Source organism: Anticarsia gemmatalis, chromosome 4 (genome assembly GCF_050436995.1).
Source record: "Anticarsia gemmatalis isolate Benzon Research Colony breed Stoneville strain chromosome 4, ilAntGemm2 primary, whole genome shotgun sequence".
Taxonomy (NCBI): domain Eukaryota; kingdom Metazoa; phylum Arthropoda; class Insecta; order Lepidoptera; family Erebidae; genus Anticarsia; species Anticarsia gemmatalis.
In genome coordinates, this window is record NC_134748.1 from 1,810,909 (window position 1) to 1,826,538 (window position 15,630).

The 15,630-nt window shown below is 35.3% G+C and overlaps 2 protein-coding genes across 2 annotated transcripts in view; one reads left to right on the plus strand and one right to left on the minus strand.

Annotated features, from left to right (window-relative positions):
* Exn (Ephexin) overlaps positions 1-7,585 on the minus strand; it is a 116,840-nt gene extending 109,255 nt beyond the window's left edge. The window contains exon 1 of the mRNA XM_076113044.1: positions 7,429-7,585. The gene's annotated coding sequence lies outside the window, so the exon portion shown is untranslated. The remainder of the gene's footprint in view (positions 1-7,428) is intronic.
* Positions 7,586-8,101: 516 nt separating this feature from the next.
* On the plus strand, positions 8,102-13,992 carry BBS1 (Bardet-Biedl syndrome 1). Its single transcript, XM_076113929.1, has 12 exons — positions 8,102-8,344; positions 8,477-8,695; positions 8,982-9,284; positions 9,440-9,528; positions 9,929-10,082; positions 10,447-10,606; positions 10,768-10,836; positions 10,981-11,148; positions 11,719-11,852; positions 12,129-12,263; positions 13,337-13,487; positions 13,778-13,992. The coding sequence occupies exons 1-12, from the start codon at positions 8,183-8,185 to the stop codon at positions 13,909-13,911; spliced, it is 1,878 nt and encodes a 625-aa protein (XP_075970044.1). The 5' UTR covers positions 8,102-8,182; the 3' UTR covers positions 13,912-13,992.
* Positions 13,993-15,630: the final 1,638 nt, after the last annotated feature.

A 15,630-nucleotide genomic window follows, 5' to 3' on the forward strand; every position in this document is an offset into this window, starting at 1 on the left:
TATAGGAAAATACATAATGGAAGTTTTTTAAGTTATTATCGTTTGTCGTAATCGCACAGCGCAGATGTCAAAGCTACGAGTACATGCTACTGAATCTACTGACATTACAAACATACATTCATATATAAAATTACGACTTCTTCCCATAGGGGTAGGCAGAGTCCAGAGAACTACTGACTTTCTAAAAAAAACAAAGGACATTTTCACACTTTGTAGGATATTTAGATATTTTTTTATTTTTTAGACAACTCCCGCACTAAGAATTGCTCTTGTGTCGCGGGGACTTACAAACATACAAACAACGGACACAAAGCACAACAAGACGCGCAACAATTATTTGTGGATCGCACAATAACTCGACTATCTTCTGTTTTCGTAGGTTATTAGATGCAATTAAATAACATGATGACGTATTTACGCGTTGTTTGCTAAAGCTTATATTTAAGGAGTTATAACAGTTATGTCGGGTTAAGGATTGTCCTTGACACCACCCACACTGCCTGGTACCGTTACTGACAAGTTGCGTGATACAATGTGTTTTTCTCTTACCTTTAAACACACGCATCACGATTTGATGTAAAGATGGAAATTAACTTTACCATGAAGCAGCATTTTGGAAATATTAGGTACCAAATATCACAACTATTTTGTTAATTGAACAGGTACTGTAACTTCTGATGGTTTTTAGAGCATAAAATTCTCTCAGGTAGTGGGAGGGTCTAAAACCCCACATAATTAATAAATAGGGTGAACAGGGGGTAGGGGTAGGTATACGTAGTTAATAAACTGCTCCTAAAGTCAAAAGAAATGCGCGGGACTTAGTGCTCTAGAAGTCTCTTTTAAATCAACATAGCACAACAAATAAAGTATTTTAATCACACTGATTGTACATAAATAAGTAATGATCAATGCAACAGGATATTAAGTACATGCATCAGATAACGACTAGACATGAAAGCGTGCTGCGTTTTCAAGTTCTATTTGCTACTTTGCTTCTTGTAATAGCCTAGAGGTGTTTATATTCTTTAATTTAAGAGTAACTTATATGAAGCTATTTTTTATGGTTCCGTACCCAAAGGGTAAAACGGGACTCTATTACTAAGCCTCCGCTGTCAGCCTGTCTGTCTCCAGGCTGTATCTCATAAACCGTGATAGCTAGAAAACTGAAATTTTCACAAATGTTGTATTTCCGTTGCCACAATAACAACAAAGAAATAAGGGGGGTCCCCATACAATAAACATGTTTTTTTCGTATTTTTCTGATACCCTACGTGCGCGAGTCCGACTCGTACTTGGCCGGATTTTATTTCATGTCAAAGTGTTTATAAGAGACAAACAGTCATCGTTCTGGGAACAGCTCATCACCTTCTTATGATTTACAAAGTTTGTACAATATTATTCATTTTGTCGCCTGTCTAATTATTTCGTTCTTTGTCATAAACATCATCCTTCACCATATTTTTACTTTCTTACACATCTTATTTTTAGGTGCAAATACATTTATTTTTGTTGCAATTTTCAGGAAAAATGTGATTGAAGAAACGTACCTACTTAGGTATCGCTAGACATCCGTGTGTTAAAGACTAACATCATCTATCTGAAAAGTCACAGATAAGTTACCATTAGAAAAGTGGTATAATGATATATCAAATCACGTTTAAAGTAAACTAATGTGAGAAAGTTACGGATATTGCAACTATCGTTATTGAGTGCAAATCATAAGACTGCGTGACATCTAATGTTCGTAGTAATAGCATTATCATGACTGCAATGAATTGAAGCTCATCTCACAACGATTGACGATGATTGATGGTAATACAGATACTTAAATAGGGATGACGACTATTTTATTTATTTTTGTTCGTCTGGTAGATTATAAAAAAAATATCATACACGAATTTCTTTCATCAAAGAATGATATTAAGTGGCTTGATTTAAAAGCATTAAAGTTACGGAGTGGGGGCTAGTGACGTCACTTTGTTGTACATTTTCTACCATAAGTGTATATTTCCATTTCCTTGCGGGCACCGGAAGAGCCATGATAACAAATCTCAATGTACGATCAAATAATTAATAGGCCAAGGATTGTTTTCATACGTGTTCGCTATCATTCAATTGGCAGTGATAATTGATCTAATTACAAAGAAAATTGCTTGACTTGAGTTTATCCAAGCTAGCAATCATTTTTTGGAAAGATATTTTGCGCTAACAATTAGCTATTCATAGATGACTCTACCAAAAAGCAACTACAATAATAATACCCTTTAGTTTTTATTGTTTTTTTTTGGTGGCAATCCTTGCTTTCTGCTGAATTCCGCCAATAACAGTGTATTAACAAAAAAAAAAGAAATTAGCAACCGTGTCGTCACCGAAGTCATAATCTATAGTCGTCTATGGTTCTTTTCTATTTTTTTTTAATTTCAGAGGGTAATGCCACGAAGGTTTCAGCTCAACAAAGATAGCCCGAAACAAAAGGCGACACAGATAATAATGAGCAATCTTTCCGAAGTTCATTGTCACTGTCGGTCATGCGTGAATAAGTACCGTTTTTGCTGAATTACCCTCAAAGAGAACAAGGTTTACTGAAAATATACACCTGCCGAACTATTGTGGCTGTGACTTGTACAAAAACGTTCTAATGTTTAAAGAAAAAAGGGGACAAAATACGAAAGCACATCTCATGCAGAGTGAATCAAATTGACAGTAACATTTAGATGAGAAGTATACCTACGATATTTTTTTCTAAAATTCATAATACTTCATAATAAAGGCTACAAGACTGAAACAGTATTTTTGTATACTATTAATATTATTATGAATACGTATAATCTTATCTGGTCGTGTGTTAGTCACACTTGCATCCGTCTGATTATCAAATTAGTACGGATTTAGTTAGCAAGTGCGTCCTAAATCTCACATTTTATAGAGCAAAACAAACTTTCGCAATATTTTTTACAAAAGTAATTTTCAATACATACTTACATATAATTTTAAAATAATGAATTCCGTTATAGTAAATGGTTAGCGGATATGTCCACATCCTAGCAACATTAGTGTAGGATGAACGTTAATTTCCTTTGCCTCATACAGAACATAAGAATATTTCCTTTTGCGCGCCATTTCCTACGCGTCTTCGATTTATCCATCCATCTTGAATTTTCTACAACGGTGATCGATTAATCGTATCGTAAAATGGAACGTATCAACAGTTACCTTAATTACAAAATAACGCCGTGGAAATATTTTTATGGAATACGTAGATGCTTTTAATGATAGATTCTTAATAGTAACAGTAGATCTTTGTGGAGCAAACCTTATAGTAATACACTCGTCATGATCAAAATTATAGGTTTGCGAACGTTTTGCTGCTATAATACTGACTGGTATGGTAAGGCGTGCGGATGTGAATGAAGCAAGGCAAGTTTGTAAGGATCGTAACAAGTGGATTCTCTGGTCTCTGTCTACTCCTATAAGAAAAAGGCGTGGTTTAGTTTATGTATATCAAGGCACCACTGGCATGCATACGTTCACATCTTCATTTATTCCTAATACCTATCTGTACTAAACCATTACTAAAGAGATTGTGATAAAACGACCATAACGAATCAGGAATGCCCCGTGACTTACTGACATAATGATGACCAGTAAAAATAGGTACATACATACTGTACCACTTTACGACATTGGCTAATAGGTTTTTAAAATACAAGTACTTCTCTACATTACAGTCTGACAGTGATCTTTCCAGTAAATTAATGAGATTTGTATTTTATTCTGATTACAGATTGCTGAATAACGTTTTCGATAAAATATCTGCCTTATCATATATTTTATCACAAAGGACATCATGAAATGAAGATAATAGTATGAAGCAATAAGATGTAATTTATAAAGTTGTTACAATGACTATATAGCAATTAATATTATGACAATAAGATCACCACCTATTACATCCAAGTTACTTAAGTTCTGAATTAGATTTTAAAGTTCAAATCTTCACAAAAAAACTGTGTTAATCACTAAATCTTAAAACCTAAAAACGTAATGTAATTAAGGTCTATGAAATCGCAATTTCGCGGGTGACAAGTCAGGCCACGAAGGTCACCACGGTTATAATAAAAGAGGAATTTATTACTTCATACTTAAACAAATATTGACATTTTCATTTGTTTAATTGGAACAAGCAGAGTGTGAAGTATTGTGAATTTATTAGGCGTGATTATCACGTGTTGCACGAGGAATGTTGTTGGCACATATGTAAAAAGTAAACGCACATGCAATGCAGGTTTCAAGATATATTATTATTTACGTCTTTTCATTATTAATCCGATCAGAACTGAAACATTTCGAGCTCGAGTGCTCAAGTTTTGTTCGTAAAGAATACCGCATCTTGTAACAATAGATATCAATTTTAAAACCAACAATGCCCTTTGACACACACATTTTTCCAGCCAAACAACTCTTACCCATATCAAATAAAATTAATTCGCTTCGGAACAAATTCATTTGCAACTCATTGGACACGTTTGGGACTATAAGCATTATTTAATCAAACGTTCTTTTATGTAATCGAATGTCACGTAAACTGCAGACAGGTTACAAAGGCTAGTTTTAGATGTAACTTTATCATAATAATTATCAACAGTTTGTAATAGGTTTATAAAGTGTGGTAAGGTCGAATGTTTCACAATGGTGACAATGAGGCCGCTTTCGTTTCGTCTGTCTCCTTGATCAGCCCCCGCGCTATGAGACTTGATAGTGGTTTACTCATGTGGTAATTTAGAGCAATAGATTTCATCTCTGGTGTGATGAAATAGTTAAGATGGTCAGTGTGGAATAGTGCGGATATGAACTAACGCGAAATAAAAGTAATGTGAAAGATCTGTAGCTCGATTCTCTACTACTATCGACTACCGACAACCGACCTGCCATCGAGAAATTTTCTGATCACCGCCTCTGACGGGAGTCGTAGGAAATATTTCGGCAGTACATTCTAAATGTCAAAATTTCGATACTCGACAGTACCGATTGTACAGAATCGCGCTATTGCTGTCTGTTTATAGACATAAGAGTATCAAAGAAACAATTCTTACGATGATTATACAATAAAAACCTGTAATTTCGTAGACATCTACGGCATTCTACGGTAATTAAGTTTATGTCTACAAACACCAAATTAAACATTGCATTGATAAAATGCGTGAAGCTTATTTTCTTTAAAATGCCGACAAAAAGGACCGTAGTAAACCTAGACTTAGGCACGGCTGATTTCTTTCGTATTTTATTTTGTTCAAGATTTTAGAAATTCTCGGCTCTGGAATAGGTATTTTTAGTAAAGTTTAACTTGACTACTGTGTTATTCCGACATCAATTACTTGTCTATCATGTATAAATCCACTGCCATAAACGGCATGGGTCCACGTGCGTAGGAAGTAAAAGACTGTTCGTCCAAATACGACGGAGCGCAAGGTCCTTGGGGTCGACGACTTTATTGTGGTCATTGTTGTACTTGACTTATTAGAGCCTAGATTTTTAATGATACCCAATTTGATTACATTAGGCACTGTACACATAGTTAGGTAGGTAGTAAGAGCTTAGAGCCCTCAAAACTTTTAATAGCTTCTTCCTATTAGAAACATCATTTTAAACAAAAATGATTTCCATATCTTGGTCACGAAGTTTGATAGGCCTCTCCTAGGTTTATTTTCTTATTTTTTGTTAGTAGAATCACAGCAAAACCTGTGCGTACCTATTAACATTAGAACTCGTTTATTACTAACAACATTGTGTGTCGTAAATTCAAGGAGAGTATGCGAATTATGAGTTTAATTATTGAAAAAATAGGTAGAGCAACTGGATAGTGAAACAGGTTGGTGAGTCAGACTACCGCGTCCAGACAGAAAGGCCAAATAAAACATGAATAAAGTTGCTGAACCACTCGCGTCGAACCTAGAAATGATTTTCCGCTCACCGCGCGATGACTCATCGAGGAATTTCTCTGATTGCTACGCAGAATAACATTGTTAAAAGGTAACTACTCGTACAGGTTTTTAGGTCCATTTTATGAGGTAAACGCGTCCTAGTTGCATTTCAATGTTTAATATCGAACAAAAATTACATTGGCATCAACGCTGGTAAATGCGCGTACGCAAACGCGCGAGAAAAAATGAAGATTCATTGGAGATTATCCTGTAATAGCATCAATATCCAGAAACTGATCAAGGGTTTTGTTTTAGAAAGAGGAGGGAAGGAATTTTCAGACTTCACCCAAATCACATGTAAAAGTGGTAGGTACACAGTTGTTATTGGGATGAACTGGAACCCTCTTATAGGGGGCTACTGGAAATATACCCTTTGAAATTTGCTAGAGTTAGTTACAAACATAAATTTGAACAAAAATAGAAATAATATGTGTGTTATTAATTTAACTCAATCCATATGTCCATTACAATTTCCTTCCATTAAACAATGTCCATGACACACATTTGATTACAAAAGTTCCACTATTTACTTCTAGTAAGTACAGATGTGTTATGTAATAGTAATATGATATCACAAATAAATATAGGGGAAAACCTAACAATACATAACAAAAGGTGTAATCATTACAGATTACTGATAACATTTCCTACATATGCCTGCATTACAAATAATTACCTTTAACATTAATGTTCTAGACTTATTATTTACACTTTGTCAGAATCAATAACTAAAAAGCAATCTTCTGAAAGCTGGTTGTATAATAATATGTTGTTCTTGAGGTTTATAAAACAACAGTCATAGTGTAATATGCATTTTTTATAGGCAGGATTTTTTTTCATTTTTTTTATTTTCTATAGCTACACAGTAGTTGCCAGCCAGCTATATTTAATAGATATCTGATATCAGTTTCTTAATTTAAACACTTCTCTGATGAATATACTGGCCAACTGTTTTAGTGTATGAAAATAAAATTCCATACCTTTGGTATTTTTTCTAACACAAAAATATTCTTGCTATGATTATCAAAATAATTATGGTTGTAATTATGAGAACATATAATTATGTAATTAAAACTGATTAAACCAATACAAAACAGGATACATATCAAGGTTTTGTTTATCAAAACATAGATCTGTTAAAAAATTTAAACAGTTTTTTTTGTTTCTGGTATGTTCATGGAAGTGCTATAATTTGTCTAAAATATTTACTGTTTTGGTTAACTATGAGAATGAACAATGGTATAAAACTGTTAAAATTAAAGCCTTGCCTTGCGTATTATTTAATAAATACAATTATTGTAAATAAAGTTATTATTATCTTATTTCTTTTAGGCTGTTGAACAATGAAAACAGAAGTAAGTATAAAATAATACTGGCAGTAAACATAACTATGCGGCAAGAAAGAAAACAATAACACATTGTTTAAAAGTTTTCGAATCGCACTTACCTTGAAACGGAGCAACAGCAAAGAAATCCAACGAAACTTTTATTTTTAACAAATTTATTCACTTGGGTAACAATAGGAAAAGTGTATTTGTTAACAAAATCACCATATAAAAGGTAAAATTACAGACAGTTGTACTTTGTAAGTTATTGGAATGAAACTTTGTGTCTTTAGCAATTAAAACATACGTCAACCAGGGAAATTTAAAACCTTTTAATAAGAATAAAACGTGATCAAAATGCTCATATTAACTCCCACTGTGATGATGATGAATGTCTGTAAAATGGTATAATTTTATTTGATGGATGAAAACAACATTTACCTGAGAATTAAGTAAATAAAAGCTTGCAAAGTAAAGAAAAGTTCAAATTAAAATCTTATTATTGTTTTTAGAATCTTCATTTCGAACGTTCGTTTGTGTTTACAAGAGTCGCTTTCATCACATCGGAGTGACCAAGATGTGTTTTAATAAAAAAAATCCATATCCTTACTTGATATTTTAAAGATATTTTAGTAAATACGTATATAGCACTACTAGAGAAATTAAATCAAATGTAAAGGGGGACTTAATCTGAAATTAAGATATCTAAAAGAACAACTTTTTTACGGTTTTTGTAAACGTTCATTATAATGTCAGAAAGTTTTGACAGTTTGAAAGTTGTTGTCATGGCGACACAAATGTAAATAAAACGCCGCAATAAACATTATCTATCTTATTTATATTATAACTAGAAAATAAGTCAAAAAGTCAATAATCATGGGAAGCATGACTCGTTGGTTAGATGTGGAAGTTGGCACAGATGATATAGATCTTAATACTTTGCCGCCAAATTTGGCTCTTGTCGATTTGCACAACGATAATGAAATTAAACTTCTTATTGGCGATCTTGGTCGTGGTGAAGAAGGCCCTAAACTCAAGGTAAGTTTACAGTTCAGATACGCTTATCAAAGTGCTGGGATTGTACCTACTTACTAACAAAACTAGACGAACTTATAGACTGAAATCGGTTCACGCTTGTGTCTCTCATTGCTTTAAATTTATATTTTACAGGTTTTTAAAGGTGCCATGCAGATATCAGACACAGTCTTGCCGGATTATCCTCTAGGTGTGGTTGGCTTCTACATCAGTGAGACTGTTCCTCGCTCTGTTCCTATCATAGCAGTGGCCTACAGCTCCTGTGTGTATATGTACAGGAACCTAAAGTTATTTTACAAGTACTATCTTCCTTCTACTGAGCTTAGTATGTGTGAAATAGAGGTTTGGAAGCAGGTAAGATGACCATTACTTTGCATTTGAACATAATGCTAGATCATTCCTAGTTTTTAAATAGAGAATGATTATATGTTATAATATAATTTTTTCAGTTCTTTTATGAGGTAGCTCTCCTTTTCTAAATGCTGTTCTAACATATTAAATTGTTTCTTAACAGCTGAGAAGCTATCTACAAAACATTGTTTTCATAAGTTACTTAGTAGATTTTTTAAATTAAGATTCTTATTATAATGAACTATTAAGACTGAAGATGTGATCTAATACTTTATTCTTATACTTTCAGCTTACAAACCCAGCATACCACAGTTTAGAATCTATAAAACCATTGACAGACAGCTTACGGTCCATACCGCACAAAGTTCTAACAGCCCAATCGCAGCACCTACTCACATTAACTCCTGAACAACAGCTAGAGTATGTAGAGAATAATCCGGAACTACCTAGTAAGAGGAACGCAGAGATTGTGTGCATCGGTACATTGAAATTATACTCAGTTGAACGGTATTCTGTTAGCTGCTTAGTTGTGGCTACGGAGGATGGAGATGTAATGATCTTAGATCCACAGACTTTTACACCTTTGGCTCAGGTTAGTGTACTATTTTATGACCATTTGACTGATTATGACTTTTGATAAACTTCAGTGCATAAAAGAAATATGTTTGCCGTTATTTTATACCACAGAAAGACTGTTTTTACTCTTTTGTGGGAGCATGTTCATTGTATGTGAATTAATTTCTTCAGACAAAAATATGTGCAGTGAAGAAAACGCCTTACCAAATGATAACAACTGGTCTGTATAACGTGGATTACAGAATAACCGTAGCTACAAGGTGTGGATGTGTGTTATTGCTTGTAGTTTTTTGCAAGGCACTTTAAGCACAGAAATATTTTCATTGAGTTTACGCACACACACCACACTAAATTAAATGATTAAAATTGCTATCAAATCCTTGCGGCTTTGTTTGTCTAAGTTCTTAATAAAAAGGTTTATTATAAATCTTAACTACTACATTCACTACATATTATGGTTATGTGTTGAATAATTTATAATCTGTCTGCAAGGCGCTTGGTAAACTTACGAAAAATACAAGACAAAACAGAGCTCATAAGTGATGAAACCACTAATTGCCAGTTTTTTGCCGTATTTTCTTTTAATCGGTAGATTCGAATTAGTATGGCTGTAGTATATTTATTTACCTTAAACCTTAATATGTTTGTGGTAATTTTCAGAGAAAAGTCAGTATGCGTGGTAAAACGCGACTGGAACGAGGGTCGCATCTTGTTCAACACAGATGAGCACATCATCGCGATCGAGGTGGTGACAGCTGACAACAGCGTCATGGTCATATGCACTGATAACACCATGGCTTGTTATAGTAAGAAGGTAAACATTTTATATCTGCAGCTTAAAGTTATTACTTCTTACACTTCTTATTACTAGTTAGTACTACTAATGAGAGAGGGGTTAGGCCTTAAGTCCACCACGCTGGCCAAGTGCGTGTGGAGACTTTGAATACCTTCAAGAACTGTGAAGAACTCTCAGGCATTGAAGATTGCATCACGTTGCTTTCCTTTACCGTTGGAACATTTCCTAGAATTCCTACTTTTCCTACTTTGAATCCTTATTAGTGTGTGGTGCCGCAGGTAAGAACTGTCGACCACTTGCGTGTAAGGCGCATGCTTATAATACTAGGATATCACTTTGCTGGAAGATATTTTTAACTCCAATTTTAACGTGTTGCCTGCAGGGTAAGAAGCTATGGTGTATAACGCTAGAACATCGTCCCGTAGCGATGACTCTGGTGCCGGTGCTGCACCTGGGCGTGACGCTGACGGGCGTGGCGCTCGCCTCCGGCCACGTGCACCTCTACGACAACAAGGCGAGGAGAGACACTATATTTGTGAGAGGTACGAGGCTACCCTTATATTAGTTTACATCAGAGTCCGTCGTTAACAATATAGGAATCGTATGGTACACAGTGTAACTACAATAGAAGCGAAGGTTTTTTTGTTTTTGGTTTAAATGAGATACTGAAATATTAATATACTTAGTTGTATTTGAATTTCAGATGTGGTATCAGTAATGAAGTTCGGTCAATTAGGACAAGAGGAGCACGTACTTATTATTGTAACTGGAGGTCAGTAACACCGTTTTCGTTCAATTTCATACATACTTATGATGGACCAAAGCGAAGTCCTTTCATTTATAGAGGAGACTTCTACCCAACAATATGATTTAACATTATAACTAGTTGAAATGTAATTAATTCTGGTACTTCCAGGTGGTTCCCTCATGTTGAAGATACTCAAGCGTACAGCAGAGTTCAGTGCGGGCGCGGCGGGTGTGGAGCTGTCACCGGCGGGAGGCCCCGCGCAACGACCCTGGCTCATTCCTAAGAAGTCCAAGCTGTTCCTAGAACAATCTGTACGGGAGAGGGAGAATGCTGTCGGTTAGTTTTTATTACAAATATTTGCGGGTAGTTGGAGAAATTTAAGCTTTCTACAACAATTAAACATCTGTATTGTAAATATCTCAAATACTGTGGTGCGATTTCCTACTATTATCCATAACTAGCTGACCCGCGCAATTTCGCTTGCGTCACTTAAGAGAATGGGTCAAAATTTTCCCCGTTTTTGTAACATTTTTCGTTGCTACTCTGCTCCTAATAATCTTAGCGTGATGTTATATAGCCTTAGCCTTCCTCGAAAAATGGGCTATCTAACACTGAAAGAATTTTTCAAATCGGACCCGTAGTTCCTGAGATTAGCGCGTTCAAACAAACAAACAAACAAACAAACAAACTCTTCAGCTTTATAATATTAGTATAGATTTTTGAAATTTTTGTAATATTCATCAGCGCCTCTAGCGTATTTCACAAAAACTATTTTCTTCAATGTCAAAAGTCGCTAGTCGATAATACCAACTGTAGAAAATAGCATGTTCAAAAACATTATTTCCTACGAATACTGAGACGGCTGTTTTCTAGATACAATAAAATATTTGTACGTGTTTGTTCCAGCAATGCACGAGACATTCCAGCACGAGTTGAACCGTCTCCGCTTGTTAGCGGCGCGCACGCTGGTCGAGGCTCACGTCAACTCTGATAACTCAGTAGGAACTGGGCCTATGGAGTCTATGAGACTTACTGCTGAGGTAACATACCATGTTTAACTTATTAAGGCTTTGTTATACTGGAGAAAATAGAAGCATCTTGTAGAAATTGTTGATGGTGTCAAAGCTAAATTATAATGACAAAAGCATTGATACCTTTTAGTTATTGTTGTATGAGAAGTTACGGTTGAAACTGTTTTTCTGTTGGTCACCCATCCACAGAACAACCTCGGCGAGTGTAGCGTAACCTCACGAGATCAATCCGCGCGGCAGTTGTTAACTAAGCCACTTTTACATAAAGTCTAATTTTAATTTCAGGTGGAAGGTCTAGGCCCTGTGTTTCGCGTGACGCTCATAATCGAGAACAAGTCTAAAGATAAAGCAGTCATCGGTCTCTCCATACTGTTTCACGTCCACACCATCAACTACAAAGTATCCAATCCTTATATCAAAGTAAGTATTTACAAGAATATACTAAAACAGCAAAACTGGAGCAGTGATAGCCGAGTGGTATAAGTTGACACCTCCCACGCAAGTGGTCGCAGGTTCGAACCCGAGCGAGCCACCGAGCGCCGAGCGGTAGTTTATCTATCTATCGAATGGTTAGTGGTCAACCTAGTGTCAAAGTTGTTCAAGCCGCCCGAAGGCCTTTGACATGGTTTAACGACTGCTATCTTAATCGATAACAACTGGGACCGACATTTTACGTGCCCTTGATAGTCTATGCGACTGTTGATTACGAAGTGTCGAGTTCATTGTTTCCATTCTCTGCTAAAGTTTTTAAGAGAATGCCAAAACTTGGTGTCTTGCCTTGTAATAGTCTTGCCCCCTATGACATGGGACTGATTTTTAGTGGCGAAAATATTGCGTACAACTCAATAATTTCTGCCACGTGCGCGAATTACAACCTTATCGATAAGATAATATTATAAATTATGAATTAATACCAGATGGTTTTATCTATTGCGATCTAGAATTATTGTATAAGTAAAAAGCTTTTACTAAAGATACGGTCAAGATTGATGTTTTTATTTAAATACTTACCAAAGAGTTACAATCAGAGTTACTCATAGAAAAGAAATTCAATATAACACATAGTCATTAAGATATTGACAATATCATCTTCGTTTATGAGTTTTATCAATTTACAATTTTATTGTAAGACGCATAGTTTCCGAGATATAGCGAAATAGTGTTTCCACCCCCTTTTCCAAGATGGCGGCCGGGGGACAAGAGTGGCGACCCCACAAACTTCAAGTTAAGCTTCTATTGACCCCCCCTACACGTTCCAATAATAAAATTGCGTCCTCTAATAAATGCAATATTCGGCCCTCAAATTGTAACATTTCAATGGACTATATGTATCTACACTTCTATATTAACATTAAAGATGCGAAAGTCTGTTTGTTACTCTTTCACGGGTCAACCGTTGAACAACTTTAGATCGGATATTCAAAAAATGGGTGGCCGCTTAGTTGTATTTAAGTTCTATTTAAGTAACTTATAAAACGATCTTATTTATCCAGGTACCTCTCCTGTCTCCGGGCGGTAAGCTGAAATTCCCAACAAAAGTGGAGGAAGTGTTCGAAGACAACATCAGCCCAGACGTTCTGTTCCGACCTGTCACCGGCCACGGTGGGGAACGTGCGCTTGTCAAAATATTACTGCTTAAAGAAGGTATGCTTAAGCATTAATATTAATATGGTATTAACAAGTAATAATAACCATAATTAAGTTTATTTGTCCTGACGTTTTGGCACAGTGGCCTTTGCCGAGTTGTGAGATATTAAACTTAAAAGTTACTATATTCATAATTATAAATAAGAGGATATCTCCTCATATTACTTTTACTTTAAATTCTATATACATTATTCTATATACATTTGATGCAAAATAAAATCCACAGCTATCGAAGAGGTCATATCAATATAATTAATAGATTTATTTATTTATTTATCTTGTTATAGGAAGAAAAACACCAGTACTAGCGGCTACGGTACAAATGCCGCCGACAGATCCGATGATGTTGCCGTTCGACAAAATGCAAGCAGCCGCCGGCATCGACCCCAATGAAGACGCCAACTGGTTGCCTAATAAATAACTGTACATCTGTGATTTATTTGTAGAAATATATGTACCTATCTATAAGTATTACGAATAAAGCTAATTGTAGTTTATGGAAGTATTTTTTTTTCGATCTCAACCATGGTTCTTAAATGGAACAGAAAAATGTGGTTTACGGATGTTTGATGACTGACTTTCTTGTAGTTTCTTTACACGATTTCAGCGTTTTTGAAACGATTAAAAATTATATGAATACTCGTATTTCAAAAATGCTGCACGAAGTTTACGAATTAAAAGATACTTATTTTAAAAATAATGTTGAATGTCCATCGGGAAACGCTTCGCTATAGCCAAATACTGTTCGTTGGTGGTCGACAATCATAAACCTTAATCATAGGTTCCAAATATTCTACTGACTACTACCCCGAAGAAAATGTTCCAGCACCCCTACTCCCCCCTTTACGAAAAGCTCCAGCTTCCACCGGTAGAACAGTATCACTCCCTTTGGGAACAAAATAATATTATGGTCTATTTGATGGAATATTAAGATAGGTATCGGTTATACCTCTAATCTCGGGTGCGATAAGGAACCTTTATTTCATATGCAAATCGTTGCATAAATATTGCCTCACGTTACATAATATGCACTAAACTAAATGAGCAGATTATAACAGCACAGTAAAAGTATTAAATAACTTAAATGAACCATATAATCGCGGTTGATTACGGTATAATCTGTTCAAGATATGAGTAGGATATGGTTCACTTATCTGTCACGTAAGCAATGGTCGATTGCTGGACACTCGAACAAACATAACTATAGAAATCGCGTACATTTTTCATTTGCTGCCTGTTATAGAACAAAATTTAAAGAAGTCAGATTTATCTGAGACGCCTCCAAAATGGTGATAGCCGAGTGGTTTAAGTTGCGCCTTCCACGCAAGTAGTCGAGGGTTCGTACCCGAGGCAACACATCACTTGTTCCAAATGTGAAGGAAAACATCGTGATGCAAACTTGCGTGCCTGTACTCAAGGCCTTTTTTTTTCTCTCATTACGGAATGAGATCCTTGTAAAAAAAACCTACAAAATGACGTCATTATGGAAGACACGAGAATTATAGAGCATTTGCCTGGGCACGCAAAGGTCTAGTTTTCAACCAATCTCAACCGAGACATCGGTACTCGCTTCTCAAAGTTATTTGCTTATTTGCAAAAATTGGCTCTTGATGTGAGGTTGATGGGCAATATCGTGATGAAAACTTCATAAGTGTGCTAAGTCTCCAACTAGCCACACATACACTTAGGAATAGATTCAAGGCCACTCTATTTCTTATCATTACAGAATACAACTAAGATTCCCACATTTACATAGATCTAGTATCTATAAATAATTGGTCTGGTGATGAAGGAAGAATGTAATAAACTAATTAATTTTATACTTCTATCTACATATTGCAACAGGCAGTAGAGGAAAACTAATCAGGATTCTATCGAGGTAATTACTATACATAGAACAAATCGCATAACAATATCAGTAATTAATTCACAATATAATTAATTATCCAATTAATTAGTTATTTTACATTATTTATATTTTAATACCTACCTACCTAACGTAGCGGCAGTGGTGCCGATTTACTCTTGTGTGCTAATAATGTAGGTATCACAAAATACTGTAGTTTCGGTTCAGATCTTTCCATTCATCATCAATAAGCAGTTTAGATGTTTTTAATCTATTTTATATATAGGTAGGTAC

Bases quoted from the DNA above. Each gene is read 5' to 3' on its own strand.
- BBS1 (XM_076113929.1), top strand. From the start codon at position 8,183: ATGGGAAGCATGACTCGTTGGTTAGATGTGGAAGTTGGCACAGATGAT. The intron at 8,696-8,981 runs GTAAGATGACCA...TTATACTTTCAG, and splicing joins AAATAGAGGTTTGGAAGCAG to CTTACAAACCCAGCATACCA. The intron at 11,853-12,128 runs GTAACATACCAT...TTTTAATTTCAG, and splicing joins CTATGAGACTTACTGCTGAG to GTGGAAGGTCTAGGCCCTGT.